The sequence below is a fragment of the Osmerus mordax genome, chromosome 14, assembly GCF_038355195.1.
Source record: "Osmerus mordax isolate fOsmMor3 chromosome 14, fOsmMor3.pri, whole genome shotgun sequence".
In the NCBI taxonomy this organism is placed as follows: Eukaryota; Metazoa; Chordata; class Actinopteri; order Osmeriformes; family Osmeridae; genus Osmerus; species Osmerus mordax.
This window is the reverse complement of record NC_090063.1, coordinates 2,827,215-2,850,665: the sequence shown is the minus strand read 5'-3', so window position 1 is coordinate 2,850,665 and position 23,451 is coordinate 2,827,215. Positions and strand designations below refer to the sequence as shown.

Below are 23,451 nucleotides of genomic sequence, written 5' to 3'. Positions count from 1 at the left end.
ATTTATTTAAGGGGAAATGGCTAATTCAAAAGAAGTTTGCTATAAGCAAGCTAGCTGCTGTTGCTAGCCAAACTTCACTGTTTGAATGCGCCGGAAGTAAGAAACGTTTCTTTGACATAATAGGTGCGTTCGACATGGATTGCGGCTGCATGAAACGACCGGCGAGAGTAGCCGCTTGCAGTAGGGGAGGAGTTGAAAACGGCTCTGTAAAATCGGACATTCCAGCTTCTCGTGGTTTGCTGCGTTGAAGTCAGTCATGGCCGATCAAGCGCTGTTTGCTTACTTTACTTTATTTATAATTAAACTTAGTCTTTCCGTTAGTGAAGAGGCGGACTAAAACCCTTTCTTCAACACATTTTTAATTCAATTAAACAGTTTGGTCCGGATTTGAGCGTTGGCGAAACTGAAGGTGTCAGAATAATTACAAAACACGTGTCAAAGTTGTCGTGTGTTAGTCTGGCCAATCATGAAATAGCTGTGTCGTCATTTGAACCCGTGCAGTTGCTCTTGAGAAAATGCGCTCGGCTACACAGCCGGCAGTTCTCGAATCGATCTCACGGTACTTTGATGGCTACGTCACAGTGACCTAGCCTCGGCGCCGTCTCAAGTTGGACAAAAAGTCTAACCAGAATTCACTGTTTCAAGTCAGCCGCCTGCAGCCGGCTGCAGCGCTGCATGAAGTCAGGTCATGTCGAACGCACCTATTGTTTAGGCTGTGGCATTGACGACAGCAACCCACCACACAAGCTTGAGTTTAAAGATCCTGTAAGGATCTTTAAACTTCGCCACGTTAGGTTCTTTAAGTTCGCCACACCACAGCATAATGTGTTATTAACTACCCATCCAAATTCGAATGAAAAAATAACACCGACAAGTATGTTAAATTAGGCTTTAAAATCGTGGAAAAATCAGCAGTCTTCTCTGCTTGAGACTGGGGGGGGCGTGTCGCCTGAAGGAGCTAAAGCTCCGCCCCTCGCTGCCTAGTGCCTACCTCCGACCCAGATAATGGACGCTATGTCAAGCCGAACAAAACCGTATAGAACTAGAGAGGGTACAATTTCTGGGGAAATTGTAGGGTGTGCTTGCTTGCGTCGGTTGCACAGGGGTCCGTTTTTGAATGAAGTTTTTACAACTGATTTCTGTATATTTTATATGAAAATGCATACTTATTATTTATAAAGATTAATAGATTTAAAGGATTTTTTTTTTGCTGCTCATTTACAACGGAAAATAGAGTGAAGTGTAGAATGAAATAGATGTCTTCTCATTTCCCCTGCAAGAGGCAGCCTCATCTTTGAATCAAAACGAATACATTTGGCAGACCGGTGTAAAAATGGACCTAATCTCTATGACTTAAACGTCATTTTAAGTTTTTCCCTTCTCATGATATTTTCAGGCATGTAGCCTACTCATTGCATTCATTCATTAATAAAGAACCCCCTTTGAAGATTATTCTACGACGTTACCCGGCAGTAGAAGATGGAATCGCGATTCAGACAGTCCCATCTGCTAACTGAAAATATGCCCCCCAAAACGTAAATAAGCTTGACATTTATTTAGTGGAAAATCGCTCATTCATAAAAAGCTCACTGGTAGCGATCATTGTCAGTAACAACGCAAAATGCGATATAACCCTGTGTGGAGAAGCTGCCCCGGTAAATTGTACTACTAGGGTACAGTACTAGTAGACTACTGCTGTGTTCGTCTTGGTAGCGATTGCGTTGGTTGAATTGGATTTAACCTTCCGTTGTACGGTTTAGGCTGAAATTAATTATTTTCATGAACAGATTGGCAACGTTTAGGCTGTGGCAATGAAGTTCAGGTTAGTAGTTAGATAGACTTTTGATTAAGTAAGGGGAGTGCCGAACATGTTCTGTCGCCGTTTGACTTCCTACAGCTGTGTAGATGTTTTTGTAGTGTGTCTCGCGTAGGCTACAGCATTGCAGTGAGCAACACTGGTTTGAAACCACAGGTAATGATAATTTCACCCACAAATCGTTTACTTGTAATGTAATGTCATAATAAATCCTACAACGAAAATGTATTTGTGAGGAATGTTTATTTTAAAGATTGAAAACAGATGCATCATAGACCACTGTTGTATGTGTTGCCCGGGCAACAGAGGCTAATGTCATGATGCTAATGCTTCAGTGAAATAGTAGACTACCGTTTCCAAAAGTAGATGTGGGCCTACTTCCTTAATAATATCAGCTAATATTGTACATTACATTTCATAATTGTGTTTCACATCACAAAGTAAAATGAGTAAATAGTTATCACCCTGGCCTCTTTGCTTGTGGCGTTCCTGCAGCTGCCTTGCAGTAAAGCTATAGTTAGCCTAGCTATCCCCCAAGTTAACAGATGCGAAACGAATGTTCTGCTACAGGTAGTCACGCGTGTTTTCGTGACGTTAGTGACGTATGACGTTAGTAACGTCAGTGACTGTGGCTAGCAAATTAGCCACCGTTAGCTTCACTTTTCACCACAAAAACGCAATTTCTACTTAAACCATGCAACGGAACGTAAATAAAAATACAACCAACGCAATCGCTACCAAGACGAACCTTTTGACACCGCCGTTGTGTATGTAGTCCAAATATTGACTGATCGTTAGGGGGGCGAAAATAAAGAAAGAAAGAAAGAAAGAACTAGAGAGGGTACAATTTCTGGGGAAATTGTAGGGTGTGCTTGCTTGCGTCGGTTGCACAGGGGTCTGTATATTTTATATAAAAATGCATCGGGCCTACTTATTATTTATAAAGATTACATAGATTTAAAAGCATCTTTTTTTTGCTGCTCATTTACAACTCAAAATACGAGTGAAGTGTAGAATGAAATATGATGTCTTCTCATTTCCCCTGCAAGAGGCAGCTGACAGGCTGAATCAAAACGAATACATTTGGCAGACCGGTGTACAAATGGACCTAATCTCTATGACTTAAACGTCCTTTTAAGTTGTCCCTTCTCGTGATATTTTCAGGCATTTAGCCTACTCATATTGCATTCATTCATTAACAAAGAACCCCCTTTGAAGATTATTCTACGACTTTACCGGCAGAAGATAGAATCGCGATTCAAACAGTACCATCTGCTAACTGAAAATATGCCCCCAAAAACGTAAATAAGCTTGACATTTATTTAGTGGAAAATAGCTCATTCATAAAAAGCTCACTGGTAGCTTTCATTGTCAGTAACAACTCAAAATGCGATATAGCCCTGTGTGGAGAAGCTGCCCCGGTAAATTGTACTACTACAGTACAGTACTAGACTACTGCTGTGTTCGTCTTGATAGCGATTGCGTTGGTTGAATTCGATTAAACGTTCCGTTGTACGGTTTAGGCTGAAATTAATTATTTTCATGAACAGATTGACAAAGTTTAGGCTGTGGCAATGAAGTTCAGGTTAGTAGTCAGATAGTTTCCCTACTGAAAGACTTTTGAGTAAGGGGAGTGCCGAACATGTTCTGTTGCCGTTTGACTTAAACAGCTGAGGAGTTGTTGTTAGCTACTCACAATAGTGTCTCGGGTACAGTAGGCTACAGCGTTGCAGTGAGCTACACTGGTTTGAAACCACAGGTAATGGTAATTTCACCAACAAATCGTTTACTAATGTCAGAATAAATCCTACAACGAAAATGTATATGTGAGGAATGTTTATTTTAACGATTGAAAACAGATACATCATAGACCACTGTAGTATGTGTTGCCCGGGCAACACAGGCTAATGTCATGATGCTAATATGTCAGTGAAATAGTAGACTACTGTTTCCGAAAGTAGATGTACTTCCTTAATAATATCAGCTTATATTGTACATTACACATCACAATTGTGTGTCATATCACAAAGTAAAATGAGTAAATATTTATCACCCTGGCCTCTTTGTTTGTGGCGTTTCTGCAGCTGCCTTGCAGTAAAGCTATAGTTAGCCTAGCTATCCCCCAAGTTAACAGATGCCAAACGAATGTTCTGCCAAAGGTAGTCACGCGTGTTTTCGTGACATTATTGCAGACCGGTGTAAAAATTGACCTAATCTCTATGATTTAAACGTCATTTTAAGTTTTTCTCTTCTCATGATATTTTCAGGCATTTTGCCTACTCATATTGCATTCATTCATGAATAAACAACCCCTTTGAAGATTATTCTACGACGTTACCCGGCAGTAGAAGATGGAATCGCAATTCAAACGGTACCATCTGCTAACTGAAAATATGCCCCCCAAAACGTAAATAAGCTTGACATTTATTTAGTGGAAAATTGCTCATTCATAAAAAGCTCACTGGTAGCGATCATTGTCAGTAACAACGCAAAATGCGATATAGCCCTGTGTTGAGAAGCTGCCCCGGTAAATTGTACTACTACGGTACAGTACAGTACTAGACTACTGCTGTGTTCGTCTTGGTAGCGATTGCGTTGGTTGAATTGGATTTAACGTTCCGTTGTACGGTTTAGGCTGAAATTAATTATTTTCATGAACAGATTGACAACGTTTAGGCTGTGGCAATGAAGTTCAGGTTAGTAGTTAGATAGACTTTTGATTTAAGTAAGGGGAGTGCCGAACATTTTCTGTCGCCGTTTGACTTCCTAAACAGCTGTGTACTGTAGCTAGATGTTTTTGTAGTGTGTCTCGCGTAAGCTACAGCGTTGCAGTGAGCTACACTGGTTTGAAACCACAGGTAATGGTAATTTCACCAACAAATCGTTTTCTAATGTCAGAATAAATCCTACAACGAAAATGTATATGTGAGGAATGTTTATTTTAACGATTGAAAACAGATAACGCTACATCATAGACCACTGTAGTATGTGTTGCCCGGGAAACACAGGCTAATGTCATGATGCTAATACTTCAGTGAAATAGTAGACTACTGTTTCCGAAAGTAGATGTACTTCCTTAATAATATCAGCTTATATTGTACATTACACATCACAATTGTGTGTCATATCACAAAGTAAAATTAGTAAATAGTTATCACCCTGGCCTCTTTTCTTGTGGCGTTTCTGCAGCTGCCTTGCAGTAAAGCTATAGTTAGCCTAGCTATCCCCCAAGTTAACAGATGCTAAACGAATGTTCTGGCAAAGGTAGTCACGCGTGTTTTCGTGACGTTAGTGACGCAGTGACGTTAGTAACGTCAGTGACTGTGGCTAGCAAATTAGCCACCGTTAGCTTCACTTTTCGCCACAAAAACTTAATTTAAGCTTAAACCATGCAACGGAACGTAAATTCCAATAGAAGCAACTCAATCGCTACCAAGACGAAACTTTTGACACCTACGTTGTCTATGTAGGCCAAGTATTTACTGAGTTTTAGGGGGGCAAAAAAAAAATAATAATAATAATAATAACTAGAGAGGGTACAATTTCTGGGGAAATTGTAGGGTGTGCTTGCTTGCGTCGGTTGCACAGGGGTCTGTATATTTTATATAAAAATGCATCGGGCCTACTTATTATTTATAAAGATTACATAGATTTAAAAGCATCTTTTTTTTGCTGCTCATTTACAACTCAAAATACGAGTGAAGTGTAGAATGAAATATGATGTCTTCTCATTTCCCCTGCAAGAGGCAGCTGACAGGCTGAATCAAAACGAATACATTTGGCAGACCGGTGTACAAATGGACCTAATCTCTATGACTTAAACGTCCTTTTAAGTTGTCCCTTCTCGTGATATTTTCAGGCATTTAGCCTACTCATATTGCATTCATTCATTAACAAAGAACCCCCTTTGAAGATTATTCTACGACTTTACCGGCAGAAGATAGAATCGCGATTCAAACAGTACCATCTGCTAACTGAAAATATGCCCCCAAAAACGTAAATAAGCTTGACATTTATTTAGTGGAAAATAGCTCATTCATAAAAAGCTCACTGGTAGCGATCATTGTCAGTAACAACTCAAAATGCGATATAGCCCTGTGTGGAGAAGCTGCCCCGGTAAATTCTACTACTACAGTACAGTACTAGACTACTGCTGTGTTAGTCTTGATAGCGATTGCGTTGGTTGAATTCGATTAAACGTTCAGTTGTACGGTTTAGGCTGAAATTAATTATTTTCATGAACAGATTGACAAAGTTTAGGCTGTGGCAATGAAGTTCAGGTTAGTAGTCAGATAGTTTCCCTACTGAAAGACTTTTGAGTAAGGGGAGTGCCGAACATGTTCTGTTGCCGTTTGACTTAAACAGCTGAGGAGTTGTTGTTAGCTACTCACACTAGTGTCTCGGGTACAGTAGGCTACAGCGTTGCAGTGAGCTACACTGGTTTGAAACCACAGGTAATGGTAATTTCAGCAACAAATCGTTTACTAATGTCAGAATAAATCCTACAACGAAAATGTATATGTGAGGAATGTTTATTTTAACGATTGAAAACAGATACATCATAGACCACTGTAGTATGTGTTGCCCGGGCAACACAGGCTAATGTCATGATGCTAATACTTCAGTGAAATAGTAGACTACTGTTTCCGAAAGTAGATGTACTTCCTTAATAATATCATCTTATATTGTACATTACACATCACAATTGTGTGTCATATCACAAAGTAAAATGAGTAAATAGTTATCACCCTGGCCTCTTTTCTTGTGGCGTTTCTGCAGCTGCCTTGCAGTAAAGCTATAGTTAGCCTAGCTATCCCCCAAGTTAACAGATGCGAAACGAATGTTCTGCCAAAGGTAGTCACGCGTGTTTTCGTGACATTAGTGCAGACCGGTGTAAAAATTGACCTAATCTCTATGATTTAAACGTCATTTTAAGTTTTTCCCTCTTCATGATATTTTCAGGCATTTAGCCTACTCATATTGCATTCATTCATGAATAAACAACCCCTTTGAAGATTATTCTACACGTTACCCGGCAGTAGAAGATGGAATCGCGATTCAAACGGTACCATCTGCTAACTGAAAATATGCCCCCCAAAACGTAAATAAGCTTGACATTTATTTAGTGGAAAATTGCTCATTCATAAAAAGCTCACTGGTAGCGATCATTGTCAGTAACAACTCAAAATGCGATATAGCCCTGTGTGGAGAAGCTGCCCCGGTAAATTGTACTACTACGGTACAGTACTAGGCTACTGCTGTGTTCGTCTTGGTAGCGATTGCGTTGGTTGAATTGGTTTTAACGTTCCGTTGTACGGTTTAGGCTGAAATTAATTATTTTCATGAACAGATTGACAACGTTTAGGCTGTGGCAATGAAGTTCAGGTTAGTAGTTAGATAGACTTTTGATTTAAGTAAGGGGAGTGCCGAACATTTTCTGTCGCCGTTTGACTTCCTAAACAGCTGTGTACTGTAGCTAGATGTTTTTGTAGTGTGTCTCGCGTAAGCTACAGCGTTGCAGTGAGCTACACTGGTTTGAAACCACAGGTAATGGTAATTTCACCAACAAATCGGTTTCTAATGTCAGAATAAATCCTACAACGAAAATGTATATGTGAGGAATGTTTATTTTAACGATTGAAAACAGATAACGCTACATCATAGACCACTGTAGTATGTGTTGCCCGGGAAACACAGGCTAATGTCATGATGCTAATACTTCAGTGAAATAGTAGACTACTGTTTCCGAAAGTAGATGTACTTCCTTAATAATATCAGCTTATATTGTACATTACACATCACAATTGTGTGTCATATCACAAAGTAAAATGAGTAAATAGTTATCACCCTGGCCTCTTTTCTTGTGGCGTTTCTGCAGCTGCCTTGCAGTAAAGCTATAGTTAGCCTAGCTATCCCCCAAGTTAACAGATGCTAAACGAATGTTCTGGCAAAGGTAGTCACGCGTGTTTTCGTGACGTTAGTGACGCAGTGACGTTAGTAACGTCAGTGACTGTGGCTAGCAAATTAGCCACCGTTAGCTTCACTTTTCGCCACAAAAACTTAATTTAAGCTTAAACCATGCAACGGAACGTAAATTCCAATAGAAGCAACTCAATCGCTACCAAGACGAAACTTTTGACACCTACGTTGTCTATGTAGGCCAAGTATTTACTGAGTTTTAGGGGGGCAAAAAGAAAAAAAAAAAAAATTAATAATAATAATAATATATATGTGAGAGAACAAAGGTTGTGCTCTCGCCGAAGGCTTGAGCACACCCAATAATAATATATATGTGAGAGAACAAAGGTTGTGCTCTCGCCGAAGGCTTGAGCACACCCAACTAGAGAGGATACAATTTCTGGGGAAATTGTAGGGTGTGCTTGCTTGCGTCGGTTGAACAGGGGTCTGTATATTTTATATAAAAATGCATCGGGCCTACTTATTATTTATAAAGATTACATAGATTTAAAAGCATCTTTTTTTTGCTGCTCATTTACAACTCAAAATACGAGTGAAGTGTCGAATGAAATATGATGTCTTCTCATTTCCCCTGCAAGAGGCAGCTGACAGGCTGAATCAAAACGAATACATTTGGCAGACCGGTGTAAAAATTGACCTAATCTCTATGACTTAAACGTCCTTTTAAGTTGTCCCTTCTCGTGATATTTTCAGGCATTTAGCCTACTCATATTGCATTCATTCATGAATAAACAACCCCTTTGAAGATTATTCTACGACTTTACCGGCAGAAGATAGAATCGCGATTCAAACAGTACCATCTGCTAACTGAAAATATGCCCCCAAAAACGCAAATAAGCTTGACATTTATTTAGTGGAAAATCGCTCATTCATAAAAAGCTCACTGGTAGCGATCATTGTCAGTAACAACGCAAAATGCGATATAGCCCTGTGTGGAGAAGCTGCCCCGGTAAATTCTACTACTACAGTACAGTACTAGACTACTGCTGTGTTCGTCTTGGTAGCGATTGCGTTGGTTGAATTCGATTTAACGTTCCGTTGTACGGTTTAGGCTGAAATTAATTATTTTCATGAACAGATTGACAAAGTTTAGGCTGTGGCAATGAAGTTCAGGTTAGTAGTCAGATTGTTTCAACTATTGAAAGACTTTTGAGTAAGGGGAGTGCCGAACATGTTCTGTCACCGTTTGACTTGAACAGCTGAGGAGTTTTTGTTAGCTACTCACACTAGTGTCTCGGGTAGGCTACAGCGTTGCAGTGAGCTACACTGGTTTGAAACCACAGGTAATGGTAATTTCACCAACAAATCGTTTACTAATGTCAGAATAAATCATATAACGAAAATGTATATGTGAGGAATGTTTATTTTAACGATTGAAAACAGATACATCATAGACCACTGTAGTATGTGTTGCCCGGGCAACACAGGCTAATGTCATGATGCTAATACTTCAGTGAAATAGTAGACTACTGTTTCCGAAAGTAGATGTACTTCCTTAATAATATCATCTTATATTGTACATTACACATCACAATTGTGTGTCATATCACAAAGTAAAATGAGTAAATAGTTATCACCCTGGCCTCTTTTCTTGTGGCGTTTCTGCAGCTGCCTTGCAGTAAAGCTATAGTTAGCCTAGCTATCCCCCAAGTTAACAGATGCGAAACGAATGTTCTGCCAAAGGTAGTCACGCGTGTTTTCGTGACATTAGTGCAGACCGGTGTAAAAATTGACCTAATCTCTATGATTTAAACGTCATTTTAAGTTTTTCCCTCTTCATGATATTTTCAGGCATTTAGCCTACTCATATTGCATTCATTCATGAATAAACAACCCCTTTGAAGATTATTCTACACGTTACCCGGCAGTAGAAGATGGAATCGCGATTCAAACGGTACCATCTGCTAACTGAAAATATGCCCCCCAAAACGTAAATAAGCTTGACATTTATTTAGTGGAAAATTGCTCATTCATAAAAAGCTCACTGGTAGCGATCATTGTCAGTAACAACTCAAAATGCGATATAGCCCTGTGTGGAGAAGCTGCCCCGGTAAATTGTACTACTACGGTACAGTACTAGGCTACTGCTGTGTTCGTCTTGGTAGCGATTGCGTTGGTTGATTTAACGTTCCGTTGTACGGTTTAGGCTGAAATTAATTATTTTCATGAACAGATTGACAACGTTTAGGCTGTGGCAATGAAGTTCAGGTTAGTAGTTAGATAGACTTTTGATTAAGTAAGGGGAGTGCCGAACATGTTCTGTCGCCGTTTGACTTCCTACAGCTGTGTAGATGTTTTTGTAGTGTCTCGCGTAGGCTACAGCATTGCAGTGAGCAACACTGGTTTGAAACCACAGGTAATGATAATTTCACCCACAAATCGTTTACTTGTAATGTAATGTCATAATAAATCCTACAACGAAAATGTATTTGTGAGGAATGTTTATTTTAAAGATTGAAAACAGATGCATCATAGACCACTGTAGTATGTGTTGCCCGGGCAACAGAGGCTAATGTCATGATGCTAATGCTTCAGTGAAATAGTAGACTACCGTTTCCAAAAGTAGATGTGGGCCTACTTCCTTAATAATATCAGCTAATATTGTACATTACATTTCATAATTGTGTTTCACATCACAAAGTAAAATGAGTAAATAGTTATCACCCTGGCCTCTTTGCTTGTGGCGTTCCTGCAGCTGCCTTGCAGTAAACTATAGTTAGCCTAGCTATCCCCCAAGTTAACAGATGTGAAACGAATGTTCTGCTACAGGTAGTCACGCGTGTTTTCGTGACGTTAGTGACGTAGTGACGTTAGTAACGTCAGTGACTGTGGCTAGCAAATTAGCCACCGTTAGCTTCACTTTTCACCACAAAAACGCAATTTCTACTTAAACCATGCAACGGAACGTAAATAAAAATACAACCAACGCAATCGCTACCAAGACGAACCTTTTGACACCGCCGTTGTGTATGTAGTCCAAATATTGACTGATCCTTAGGGGGGCGAAAATAAATAATAAATAAATATATATGTGAGAGAACAAAGGTTGTGCTCTCGCCGAAGGCTTGAGCACACCCAAATATATATGTGAGAGAACAAAGGTTGTGCTCTCGCCGAAGGCTTGAGCACACCCAATTAGAATGTATTTGTTCAATGACTGAAACATACAGATGCATATAAGTGAAATGTTCCCCTGAGCTGTAACAGTAAAAATGGAAACCAGAGACAGCAGACAGTAGACAGTGAGCTCTCCAACTAGGCTACTTCTAACACATTAGCTACCATATCACCAAAATACCATCATTCTACACCGAGTAGCCTAATATCAATTTAGCGGTTTGAACTAACTCATAGCAGAGATACCTCTGGAAAAGTTATCTAGTATAATTATAACAAGCACACAGAACTGAGTGATAACTGCTGGCGGCGGTGGATGGTCCAGGTGCGACCGGAGGATGAACGGCCGGAGGGGCGATGCTCGGTACGGCTCCGCGCTGCAAGAGAAGCCGTGTGTTGGTGAACCCCGTCTGTCTCTGGTCCATGTTAAACTGTCCGCCGTGAAATGGTGAGTGCAGAGGCGGCTGTTGGAGTTTATCCGAAGCTTTCCATGAGCGTGGCTCTTCACAAAATCTATCCACCTATTTTTCCTTTCATTATCAATAGGGAACTTAAAATGGCGTTGCAGCACAGCTGGATTTCTTGCATCCAGGGAAGATGCAGTTGTGGGTGGTGGGAGACATCCTGAAGCTAGCTAGCTAGCTGATGTAGGCTACAATAACAGTACAGCAGGAGGAGCCATTCAGTGATCTGATGTAGATAGGGCGAAATGACGTAGATAGGGCATTTTTTGGCTCCGCCCATTAAAACCTGATCTGAAAACGGAAGAGAAACTGTTCTTCGGTTTAACTCCACATTTCAGTGTGACAAAGTCTTAGCGCTTTGCACATGCTTTCAGGAACTCATTTCACACGTATATAATGTACTTAAAAGCAAAACATGGAATTTACTTTACAGGATCTTTAAATACTTTATTTAATGTGACATTACTTACTGTACATGCAAGTCTTGATTTGCTTAAATGGAAATGTACTTTTTTGCCACAAAACTTAATTTCAGCCTAAACCGTGCAACGGAACGTAAATAAAAATACAAGCAACTCAATGGCCACCAAGATGAACCTTTTGACACCAACGTCGTCTATGTAGTCCAAATATTGACGGATCCTTAGGGTGGGAAAAGAAAGAAGAAAAATAATATATATGTGAGAGAACAATGGTTGTGCTCGCCGAAGGCTTGAGCACCCAATAACAAATATATCCTGTACTGTTCATTATAATTCCATTTACTTCCTCTTTGTATATAATTTGAACTTGCGTATTCTGTTCCCTCACGTTATTTGACCCGCTACCCTTAAATTAATTAATTCCTTCAGAAGACTGATTATTATATATTAAATCTAGGTTTCTTGATGTCCTCACCCCTAACTAAATAACTGATTATAGATCAAGTATATTTATTCTTAAACGAGCAAACCCCGCTACACATCCGACTTATCCTCTGCTCCCGTTTGTTGGGAAACCGCATGGTCAAACAGTCAAAACATTATTCAGATGCTTCAGGCATCGTTTTCCAGAGTTTCACGGTGTGCTTTAATTCAAACCTCTTACACATTTTATGATAAATGACCAAGTTCTAGAAGGAATCCTGTCAAAAACCTATTCTTAATGTATTTTTGACAAACTAGTTGTGGCTGGTGAGGAAAGATTGGTGGACATCGTCCAGGCATAATCAAACCACTTGGCCAGCCTCCAGTGATTCTGATGGAAGCTTAAAACTATGTATTGCAAGGAAGTGCCGGTATTACCCACTCATAATCCTTAGCTTTTTTCTATAGAGTTCCTTACACCATTTGCTGTGCTCGTACGGTTCACGTCTAGGCCTGCCTTCAAGGACAGTTACCCACAGGTTTCTTCCCCTCCCAGTAGCCCTCTTTTATCTCGCCCTGCTATAGTCCAACACCCTCTATAGTGTTTATTGTTTTGTCATGCTTGTTATTTGTTTATATCTTATAATACACTACTTGTATTTTTGAAACACCAGCCTTTGGTCCAGTTCAGTCCTGACCCATCCTAATGGGGTACTTGGTCTTAACAAACTTGAGCTTCCCGAACCTCAGTTATATCTAACTCCATTATATGGTTAAAAGTAATTGTTGGACAAACATGGGATAGTTCCTCCTACCTCCACACAATTCTTTCTCCCCTTGGGAGAAAACCACCTGGTCATTGACCATCATTTAATTTGAGTTTGAGACCCTGGTGTGGACTTTCCCTTGTTTCCCATGGTTGGTTTTGAAATTCCACTGAGTTGCCATTCCATTAACTAATGTTTGACAAAGAGAGGGTGGTAGGGAACAAGATAGGGGTTACCTTTTCTCTTCTCTTCCTCTTCACATGTCCTTGAAATAAGGGCAAGTCCTGACCTGAGACCCCAAAGCAAACACACACACTGAAGTCACACAGAGGCTGTGTGTATACAGTTCAAACAAGGGATATTTCATTGTAAAAACCACTTGTCATGGTGAGGAACACCATAGTGACTACACACAAAAAATATGAGTGTTTGTGATTGTATAGTCTGCACGTCAACCTTATGTTAAAGCATAGGGCATATGTGTGTCAGTGCATGTGTTAATGTGAATGAGACATAGATGAGTGTGGGACAAAAAAACAAGGCAACCTTAGCCAAGATAAACATGACTATGGCTGTGGTCTCCTGGCTGCATCTGTTTCTCTCTCCTTCTCTGGCCTCATCTTCTTATTTCCCCAGACAAACATTAATATTTATAGCGTCAAGCCTTCCAGCCGCCAACCACTCAGCTTCCAATCTTTCCAGCTCCCCAAGACCCAATATTTCCAGTACCCCACCTCCGCAGCCTTTAAAACATTGGAGAATACAGCTTTTCAATAACCCAACCACTTAGATTTACACTTAGATTCTTCCAAGATTCTTTCTGTTGATCTCTTGTAGCACAGAGCATCACGTAAAAGAGGTAAGTTGGAGCTCAGCCCTGTACTCTTCATCACCAGACACAGAGTGAAACCAGAAAGATCATATCACGTACACAACCGCACTGCTTTTCTCTCTCCCTCTGTGTCAGGTCATAGGAATGTCTAAGTCTTTACCCCACTACAGATCAGAGACAACCAAATGAGTGCAATAGTCACTATTAGTGGCTCCGAAGGTACACACTACCATGTTGGGCAAATAAGCAGGCCAAGGATTAAATCTGTACTTTTGGAAAATGCATTTATTTAAATAAATATACATATAATAAAATACTGCTTTAGTGGCAGAGCTACATCTCATTTGAGTAAAGCAACCATTATAGTTCTTAAAGGATTATCCAAGAGAGTGAAACAGAGCAGATTCAATTCAAGTAAACTGTTTTAACTTGTCTATGAAAACTTGGCTCCTCATTGATGTGTAAATCTCAGCTCACTGCCAAAAACATTGGTTTCTTCATTTAACAAGAGAAACATTCAATAACAAAGCACAGTCCAAAATAACTTAGCATAAATATGAATTTGAATTTATGTCTTCAGAATTCACAAATGTTACATATGTTACAGATATACTAATAGAAGCATTAGTGTTGCCTGCCCCTGACTTCTGTCTTAATGAAGGCGACTTACAAATAGTTTATTTTCCACAGTCTGGGGCAACCAAGTGTAAAGGAGCAGTGACAGCCTTCATATTCTAGTAAGAATGAAGTCCTATATTGCATGATCAGTTGCCAACATGGTGGCCGTTGCTTTGTAAATACACAAACTCATGAAAGGGAAATATGGCTCTGAGCTGTCAGTTATCACCTCTCTGCTCTTTGGGTCATGTTGTAGGACAACCCTTGTGAGCTGAGACGTAGGACAACATCCCACATTGGAGTTCTCAAGTTTTAAACCATCCATAATAAAGGATAAAAGAGTAATTAAATAACCTTCATTTTGTGCCTTTAAAATACATTCAAAAACTACAATCTTCTTTTAAAATATAGCATTGCCTGCTGATAGTGAGTGTTTAAGACTTGGACATGGATTCGTAGGCAGTATAAGCCAGCAACAAACACAGTGTGGTCAAACAGTATTCAACAAAGCAAGAACACAATTTTGACAGTAACAAAAAGGAAGATAGAATAGACAGCTAAAAAAGCAGCAGTCTTCTATTTTCCCTTCTGTATGTACCGTGTTTAGGGTCTCCTTCATGGGAGATACTGGATGCCTGTATGCAGGCAAAATGACCTCTACGACGAGTCACACATTACATTGGTCGTTAACTTGGACAGAACATCACACCAGTGTAGCTCCTAGGGTACACAATGACAAATTACATATTCTATGTATGGTAGTTCCTGTGCATCCGATCTTACAAATTAATTTTAACAACCTACTAGCCACCCTTTTAACCCTTGTGTTATCTTCGGGTCATTCTGACCTATCAGTCATTGTGACCCACCGTCGTATTGCGACAACTTTACCGCATACAAAAACAAAGTGAAGCATTTTCTTTTAACCGTTGGGCTGTCTCAGACCCCCCACATTGCGAAGGTTAAAAGAAAATTATTTTTATTTGTTTTTGTATTGGGTAAAATTGGGTAAATACAACAATGGTTCGTTATGAACCTTTGGGTCATGTGACCCGAAGGCAGCACAAGGGTTAAGAGTGTGGCATTGAAGCACTACAGTCATGCGTATGAGGCCACCACCATGAGGACCTGCACTGCCATTGACACGCAAGGCACCTGGGCAACAACATAGGCCAAGGAGCGTGTGGGCGCTGGCAGGGCGCACAGGTATGCCATACTGTGAACAAGACGACTTACAAAGAAAACTAGGAAGTGACAGCGCGCCACAGACAGAGATGGGCTAATTAGAGAGTAGACAGCACCCAGGAACAGGAAAGGGAGGATGTTCTCCATGTCGTTACGGTGAGCCCTGAAACAGAGAGAAGCAAACAGAGAGGTTGATAGATTTACAAAGAGGAAGTCCAGGATAAGGTTGTGCTGGACTGTAATATACAATCATTAATTTTAATTGTTTTGACGCAGCCTTCCTGGGCTTGATCAAAAACAGAGGGTCAGCAAACAAAAATACATCATCCACTGATTCACACGCGGATGGAATTTTCTCGATTAGGCAATCAATACACAAAAAATCTGTGGTTTAGCAAAAGGCTGCTTTCCTCATCTTATATATTATTCTTTCAGCATTTTTAAAACCCCAGGGTGAAATATATTTTGTGACTCAAATAAAAATATTAATTTAGGGGTTTCCTGTATGTCTGTACAGTATGACATCTGCAGGCAGCTGCTGTCTCCTTATGCTAAGGCCATCAAGGAGTACTATCAGTAATTCATAATAAAGACCATGATTAATAAATAATTTGCAAATCATTGACAATCATAAAGAATCAACAATAAAATAATCAATAATTGTGGATAATCTTCAGTTCCCAGAGAGGGCACAACAGTAATGTTTCACATATGAAACAATATTTCTCTAGCCTATATTCTTGCCTGTCATGAGGGAATCTCATGTATTCTGAGAGTTTGCAGGTCATTATTTAGTATGGTTCCATCAACACTAAATAGATAGATCTGGAAAAGTGTGTCTTACAGGACAAATTAACCCAAGTAAACTCTAGTCTTTCTAGCCCTTGCCAAAAAATGCCGTCCAGTTACTTTTACATCAACTGGACATGCAAAGTAACTGTTTCCTCTCCAGTGTTAAAGCAAATCCAGAGAAAATATTTTTCTGAGACCAGCCCTGATAAGACTTAGGAGCCGAACAATAGAACCAAAATGCTTGGATTTAGGTCTAAGTTTTAGCCCTATGTGCTGCTTTAGATCAAAGTCTGATAAATGAATAGCCTACATGTAGCCTACATGTAATATTTTAAAAACGGCATGACTACATGTTTATGAGATCATTTGATTGAGCAAAACTTCAACCAACTGGTAAGCTATAGGAGAAACATGCTGAAAAAAACATGTTCGTGATTGCCTGCATTCCCAACCCGGTTTCCTGCCGGGTCAATAAAACGACCTCTGAGGGGTGACAAAAAAGGGATGGAAAGTTTTCTTTGAAAAACATGTTTTACCCGACGTCGCGGATTTTTCCGACAAGTTAAAACAAACACAGACAGTTACCCACAGCCCCCGGGCTTGCACTTTAAGTAATATGAAAATTAGGATATTCATATCACGAATACAAAATAGTGTCGATTCCTTTGTGGTACGTGTTAGCCGGTTAATAGTAAAAGAATCCATACCCACGAATACAAATGAGGGTCAATTCCTTTGTCGGAGGTCTAAAAGCATTGTTGACGTCCAAGTCCTTAGCCGGACAGATCAGTTATCAAGTTCAGCACATTTAGCAGGTGTATGGATAGTTCTAGATAGTAAAAGTGCAAAAGGAAAGACTAGTTTGGGTCTCACCTTCTGCACCGCTCTACGTCAGGGTCCTTTCTGAAGTGATCTAAGCCTCCGTGCCTCAGTGAGTCCTCCGGGTTCGCGAATGCCTTTAATGGGGATAAAACGTGTATGTAGGCTACAAAGAGGCCGTGGGATTTTCCTTGATATGATATAGATAACATAACCGGTTGATAGGTATGTCATGACACCACTGACCTTTTTGCGCAGCCTCATTTGTCCAGTTATGATGGCAATGATGTACATCTTCAATACAAGGAGAACACTGTAAAAGACGAAGCATGAGAACACAGTGTTCAGCAACATGATTACTCCTATGTTTTCTCTTCCGAAGCAGAAAAATAGAATCCGAAATCCACGTCGGTTAAGTAAGTGTGCGCTGTCAGTTTGTTAATTGGTAAATGAGAGGAATTGGTTCTGGAGCTTTTTAACTTTGGCAGGGTTTGTTTGCCCTCCCTGAAGCATCTCTGTCTCTCTTCCTCAATCTCTCAGTTGCTCCCTCTCTCTCCCTGTTCTCACTCAAGTTAGTCCGCTGCGGAGGTGGAATTTTAATAGTGCCCTGTCAGTGCTATCTCGAGCAAAAAAAAAGCCTCGGTATATGTGGAGCGTGTATAATGTGTTTGTTCAGACGCGCAAAGCTGGAGATGCCAATGTTGGAAGGAATTGGACCACTCGATTTTACCAAGCACATCAATACCACAGCCTTATTATTTTACACTTTGAACTTATTATTAATTAACCCAACTATAACATTTAGCATAATACTGTTTCTGGAGGATCCTGCATGTTTCAATCGTTATTGTGTGTAGAGCAAGGCCGTAGCAATGGAGTCAACATTGGGGGGGACGATAAAAAAAAAAAGATAATTTCGGAAATCGTGTGTGGTTGTTGAACTTTGTTTTTGGCCTGCATGAAGGCCTACTGTATACAAGTCTAGCACAGTTGTTAGACTGGCAGGTGGTAAAATGCGTGAAAAAATCTAATCCCTGTGACATCTTTGCTGTGGTGTGATTTCTGCTTTGCAGCCCCTCGCATAGGCGGCACCATATGAACCAGTTTTAACCATCCCAGCTCCTAGCAACTTCTGCTGCAGTGGTTTGATTTACCAAGCTTACCGTTTTTCATCATTACTGTCAATAATAAATAATAAATAATATCAGAACCAAACATGCGTTACTTTTACATCAACTGGACATGCTAAGTAAACGGTTTCCTCTCCAATGTGAAAGCAAGTCCTGAGAAAATATTTTTCTGAGACCAGCCCTGATAAGGCTTAGGAGCCAAACAATAGAACCAAAATGCTTGGATTTAGGTCTAAGTTTTAGCCCTATGTGCTGCTTTAGATTAAAGTCTGATAAATGAATAGCCTACATGTACATGTAATATTTTTTAAATGGCATGTCTACATGTTTTTGAGATCATTTGATTGAACAAAACTTCAATCAACTGGTAAGCTGTAGGAGAAACATGCTGTAGCAAAAAACAACATGTTCGTGATTGCCTGCATTCCCAACTCTGAAGGTTTCCTGCTGGGTCAATAAAACGACCCCTGAGGGGTGAAAAAAGGGATGGAAAGTTTTCTTAAAGTTCTCTCCATTAAATGAGACGTTTGGTCTTCTCCTTTCATATACAGATGGTGTCAGACATTCTTCATTTCAGCCAAAAGTATTCTTGGTCTGAGTGTCTGGTTGGAATAGAATACACAGTGAGGTGGGGAGATTTTCTCAGCACCCTCATGTCAACGAACCGAACAGGCATTTCTCACATAAGTGATTTGCACTAGACATTAGACATTTGTCCTCAGACAGGAACAGAATACATTTATAAAATCTGTGTTGATGTATTAAGTCTATTTATTTATTACAGTTCATGGTTTGATTTGATATTTGAATTGAAATTCTGAAATTTCTACATCCATTCTTCCAGCTCAGATTGGGTTTAGTGGGTTATCTTGATATGACTTTACCCCTCTCTTTTGAGATGCTCAGAGACCGTTCCAACACAGCCCTCCTCTGAGAGACTGAAAAATAAACAAGCACAGACACCTCAGAAAAATAATCAACCATAACCAAATAACCAATCCATAAATCTAGTCAACTCTCTTGCACACACCCTCACAACACACACACACACATATTTAACCCTTGTGTTATCTTCGGGTCATTCTGACCCATCAGTCATTGCGACCCACCATCGTATTGCGACAACTGTACCGCATACAAAAACAAAGTGAAGCATTTTCTTTTAACTGATGGGCTGTCTCAGACCCCCCCCCCCCCCCCCCCCCCCGAAGGTTAAAAGAAAAATATTTTTATTTGTTTTTGTATTGGGTAAAATTGGGCAAACACAACGATGGTTCGTTATGAACCTTTGGGTCTTGTGACCCGAAAGCAGCACAAGGGTTAACCAGTTGTTTTTTTTGTTCACGTAATGAAACAGAAACATTTGTACATGGTTCCAGTTTCTTCTGTTTTCATCCATTTGTTTCTGTATGGGGTCAGATGGCGTTGTGTCCTTGGGAAAGGCACTTCACCCTACTTGCCTCGGGGGGAATGTCCCTGTACTTACTGTAAGTCGATCTGGATAAGAGCGTCTGCTAAATGACTAAATGTAAATGTATGTTTTTTTTAAATCTTTGTAGGCTCAGTGAGTTGTGCATAGTTCGGGTTCTGCACACATCAGTCCCCAGCCCCTGCCTGCCATTCCATGGTGAGGGAGCTACTGGTGCTGGTGTCATCGCAGCAGTCTTCAGAATCCGAGAAGGAGGACATATAGTGGAGACCCGTAGCCCGATGGTACCTTCCCTGGGCTGCTTCAGGCAGTGCAGTAAGCTCCATTGCCATGCGGATCAAATGTCGTTCTGACACACTCCACATGTCTATTAGCTGGGAACACATGGTACAGCCCATTGTGCATGAGCCCAGGTACACACACAGGAATTCAGCAACACGCATGATTGCTCACTGACAAAGCAACAAAGGCGTAATTACAAACTAAATGCTGTATTTGTCTGGTCCTAGACAGACACGTGTCACGGGTTACTCACTGTCACTCACATAGACACACAGAGATAACAGAAAAGTGAAGGAGACAGACACTGAAAACAAACAACACCTTCATATTACCAAATCAAATTTCCCCAATTTGACGTAGGCTAGTGATGAAGTAGGTGAGTGTTTTTGTGTGTGTGTAAGCATTGATGTACTTGTGAGTGTCTTCTTCCGGGAATGTGTTTCTGCGTGCTTCTCCCCCGTCAAAACTCTCGCCTAGGGCCCTAGGGGGGTGGAGCACAGGAGAGTAGAGATGAAAGAAAATGTTTACTGTGTTTACCAGGTTTCTCATTTTCTTCTCCTGGTTAACCACACCCAGACAGCTGTCTTGCTTCCAGTCCTGCTCTAGGACACCACAGTGGGTACAGAGAATTCAGAGGTCACAGGGTCATAGAGTTGTTCCCATGATGCACTGTATCTGAGAGTAAACAATGTAAATATTTAGCTAATTCCACAAAAAGTTGCCAACAGATCTAGCCTGGCCCACAGAAAGAATACTGGAGTGTGTATACTTGAGCTTTTAGTGTGTTTTTGTCAGTTGTGGAACCATCTTCTTCCTTACAAGAGGTTATTCTTCTCATCCAGAGCCCTGCTCTCTGACACAGTGAAGGGATTACATATCACCATGAATATGGCCATTTATAGTCACTGTCATTTTGAATTTGGCTGGATTGTGGTCAGGTTAGGTTCTGGGAGGTTTTTGAGGTCAGGTTGTGTTGCAGTCAGGTTGCGTTGTCTTCATTGATCTTCAGATCCCTTCAGGTAGACATACGATCGCTTTAATTGAATATCCCAGGGAGGGAAACAGAAGAGGGGCGCATCAAAACCTAATACTAATATACTAATATGATCAACTACTTCGAAACAGACAGAAGACAGAGACTGGCAGAGTTATTTTCACCAGCCAAATATTCCACTGAAATATTGATGTAGTTGTAGTAGTCATCCCATTTACTATGCCCTTTAGTACCCTATTGCCATCCCGCATTGCGTGCCACTGTAACTTCCTCTTACAAAGGCGGAGACGGCACTACAAATCTCCATGTAACCTGTCTAATAAGTGATTACAGTAATGAGTGATTATTCCGGCTCACAAGAGCAGATCTGAACACGTCTCTCTGCCAAACTGTGACCTTTCCGCTGAAATAATGACATCATTCCTCTCAGTCACAGTTACATGCAAAGCATGTCTCCTTTTCTACAAATAACTGAACAGCCAATGATGTCATCTGCAGGGGTAAGTGGGAGAAAGTGGGCTGCTGCTAAGTGTCTGGCTGCCAAGGTGCCACACCCCAGCTCATAGACAACACCAAATATGGGCAGATCTGGCAGCTATGAAGACGCTTTTTCTACTTCTCTTTTCCATTTTTCCAGCATAGCCCATTATTTAGCCTGAGCTTACATCCTTGATCAGGCATATGAAAACTTTGATAAACTTGTATCTCCTTCTTTCTTGTTTCTCATCTACAACATTAAAACCGTTACCATTGTTCATCTCCTGCCAAAACATTTTTGTCACAAGCAATGATATCAGAACCAAACATGCATGCATCTAGTATGTGATAGTTGTGAAGCAGTCCTGACAGAGAATCTAACAGCTTCATTAACAAGTTCAGTGTCATACTATGTCACTAGGACAGTGAAACACACACTAATGTTTTGAAACAGTAAACTGATGCAGCAGCAGCAGCATGCCTGTGTTTGGGTGTGTGTGAGATGGAGGCTAGATTCACCCAGAAACACTATGAGCCAGTGTTAGCGCACCCACCTACCTTGTATACAATTTCACTGCTTCTGTCTTGAGGAAGATTGGTGAGAGCCAGATGGCTTTTTCTGTCCTCCCTATATCCTTTTTTTTCTACCTTTCTTGATTTACCGTCCTCTGACCCGGCTGTATCTGTGCTGGCTAGACACAACCAGGCACGGGACTGGGACTATAGATTACATCATAGCTGCCCACTTGCAGTGTCTTCCTCAGTCACTGACACCCCTAAACAGATAGTCACAAACATTAATCTGACATACACACCAGAACAAGCTAATGGATGATTAACTAACATAAAAAAACATATGGATTGCTCTGATGATATCATTATTTCCCAGCATGCAGCAGGGGTCAGTACTCTAAGAGCTTAATCAATGAGGAGTTACTGATCCCTTAGAATTACTTATTGGTCTGGTGAATATTCACACTGGCAGAAACATCCTATCAAAAAGTCTAATATCCCATCAATCATAAATCCAGACAAACAGAGATAGGGCTATTATGTGACTAGTATCATTAAAATACATTTTTCTAATGATTGGAGTTGGGAGGGTGGCGCTAATTTGCTGCACAGTACATACATGTACAAAGTCAAAGAGCTATCATTCTTTAGCTCTAAAGATATTTCACATATCACAAGACTAAATATTTTATCCGGACGTGTGTTGAAATGAAAATAAACGTTACTTACTTTGTAAAGTGCTTTCTTCACCTGTGCTTACTAAAGCACTCTTGGTTCCCCTTCAAGAGTGTTTTAGTAAGCCTGAAAGATGCAAGTAAGTGAACACCAAAAACTAATGCAAATGAAAGAAAAAAAACAGGCATTTATTAGTTGTGTCCTTAGTTATGAGTACATCAGTTTTACAGATAGACATCAGAGAACACTGCATGCCTCAGACCCAGTAGTCTATAACTGTTAGCATCAAAGTGACTCTGACCAGCAAGAATCATGAAGAGATTCATACACTGAAATACAATTTAACAAAGTCCGATTTTACTTTTTTAAATAACAACAAAAATGTGTTTCATGAATCCTTCCCAACTTCTATATGCTCTAATGTTCACTTGGACTCTACTCTCACACACATACACATGGGTGTGTGCCACTGTGTAGAAAACCAAACATAACGTACACACGCTCTAGTTTTGGATGTGACAATAATGAAGACATCACTGACAGTTGTAAAATGTTACTGTATCACTGCAGTAGGTACCACAACACTGATAAAACCATTAAAACAGATAGCTTTCCTCCTTCTCAAGCTTTGAAAATGTATTATGCAGCATTTGTTATTGCACTTCTCCAAAAGAAAAGAAAACATACAAATGTTACATTTTCAACAATACATATATT

At 40.3% G+C, this 23,451-nt stretch overlaps 1 protein-coding gene across 2 annotated transcripts; it reads right to left on the bottom strand.

Annotated features, from left to right (window-relative positions):
- Positions 1-11,862: 11,862 nt before the first annotated feature.
- Positions 11,863-17,711, bottom strand: ptges (prostaglandin E synthase). 2 transcript variants are annotated; one of them, XM_067250230.1, is made up of 5 exons: positions 17,481-17,711; positions 17,289-17,371; positions 15,675-15,786; positions 13,225-13,277; positions 11,863-12,018 (listed from the first exon to the last, which is right to left on the bottom strand). In XM_067250230.1, the coding sequence occupies exons 1-4, from the start codon at positions 17,586-17,588 to the stop codon at positions 13,245-13,247; spliced, it is 336 nt and encodes a 111-aa protein (XP_067106331.1). In that variant the 5' UTR covers positions 17,589-17,711; the 3' UTR covers positions 11,863-12,018; positions 13,225-13,244. The 2 variants fall into 2 exon arrangements, with proteins under 2 accessions (XP_067106331.1, XP_067106330.1); XM_067250229.1 differs by lacking the exons at positions 11,863-12,018; positions 13,225-13,277 and having other exon boundaries at positions 14,141-15,786.
- Positions 17,712-23,451: the final 5,740 nt, after the last annotated feature.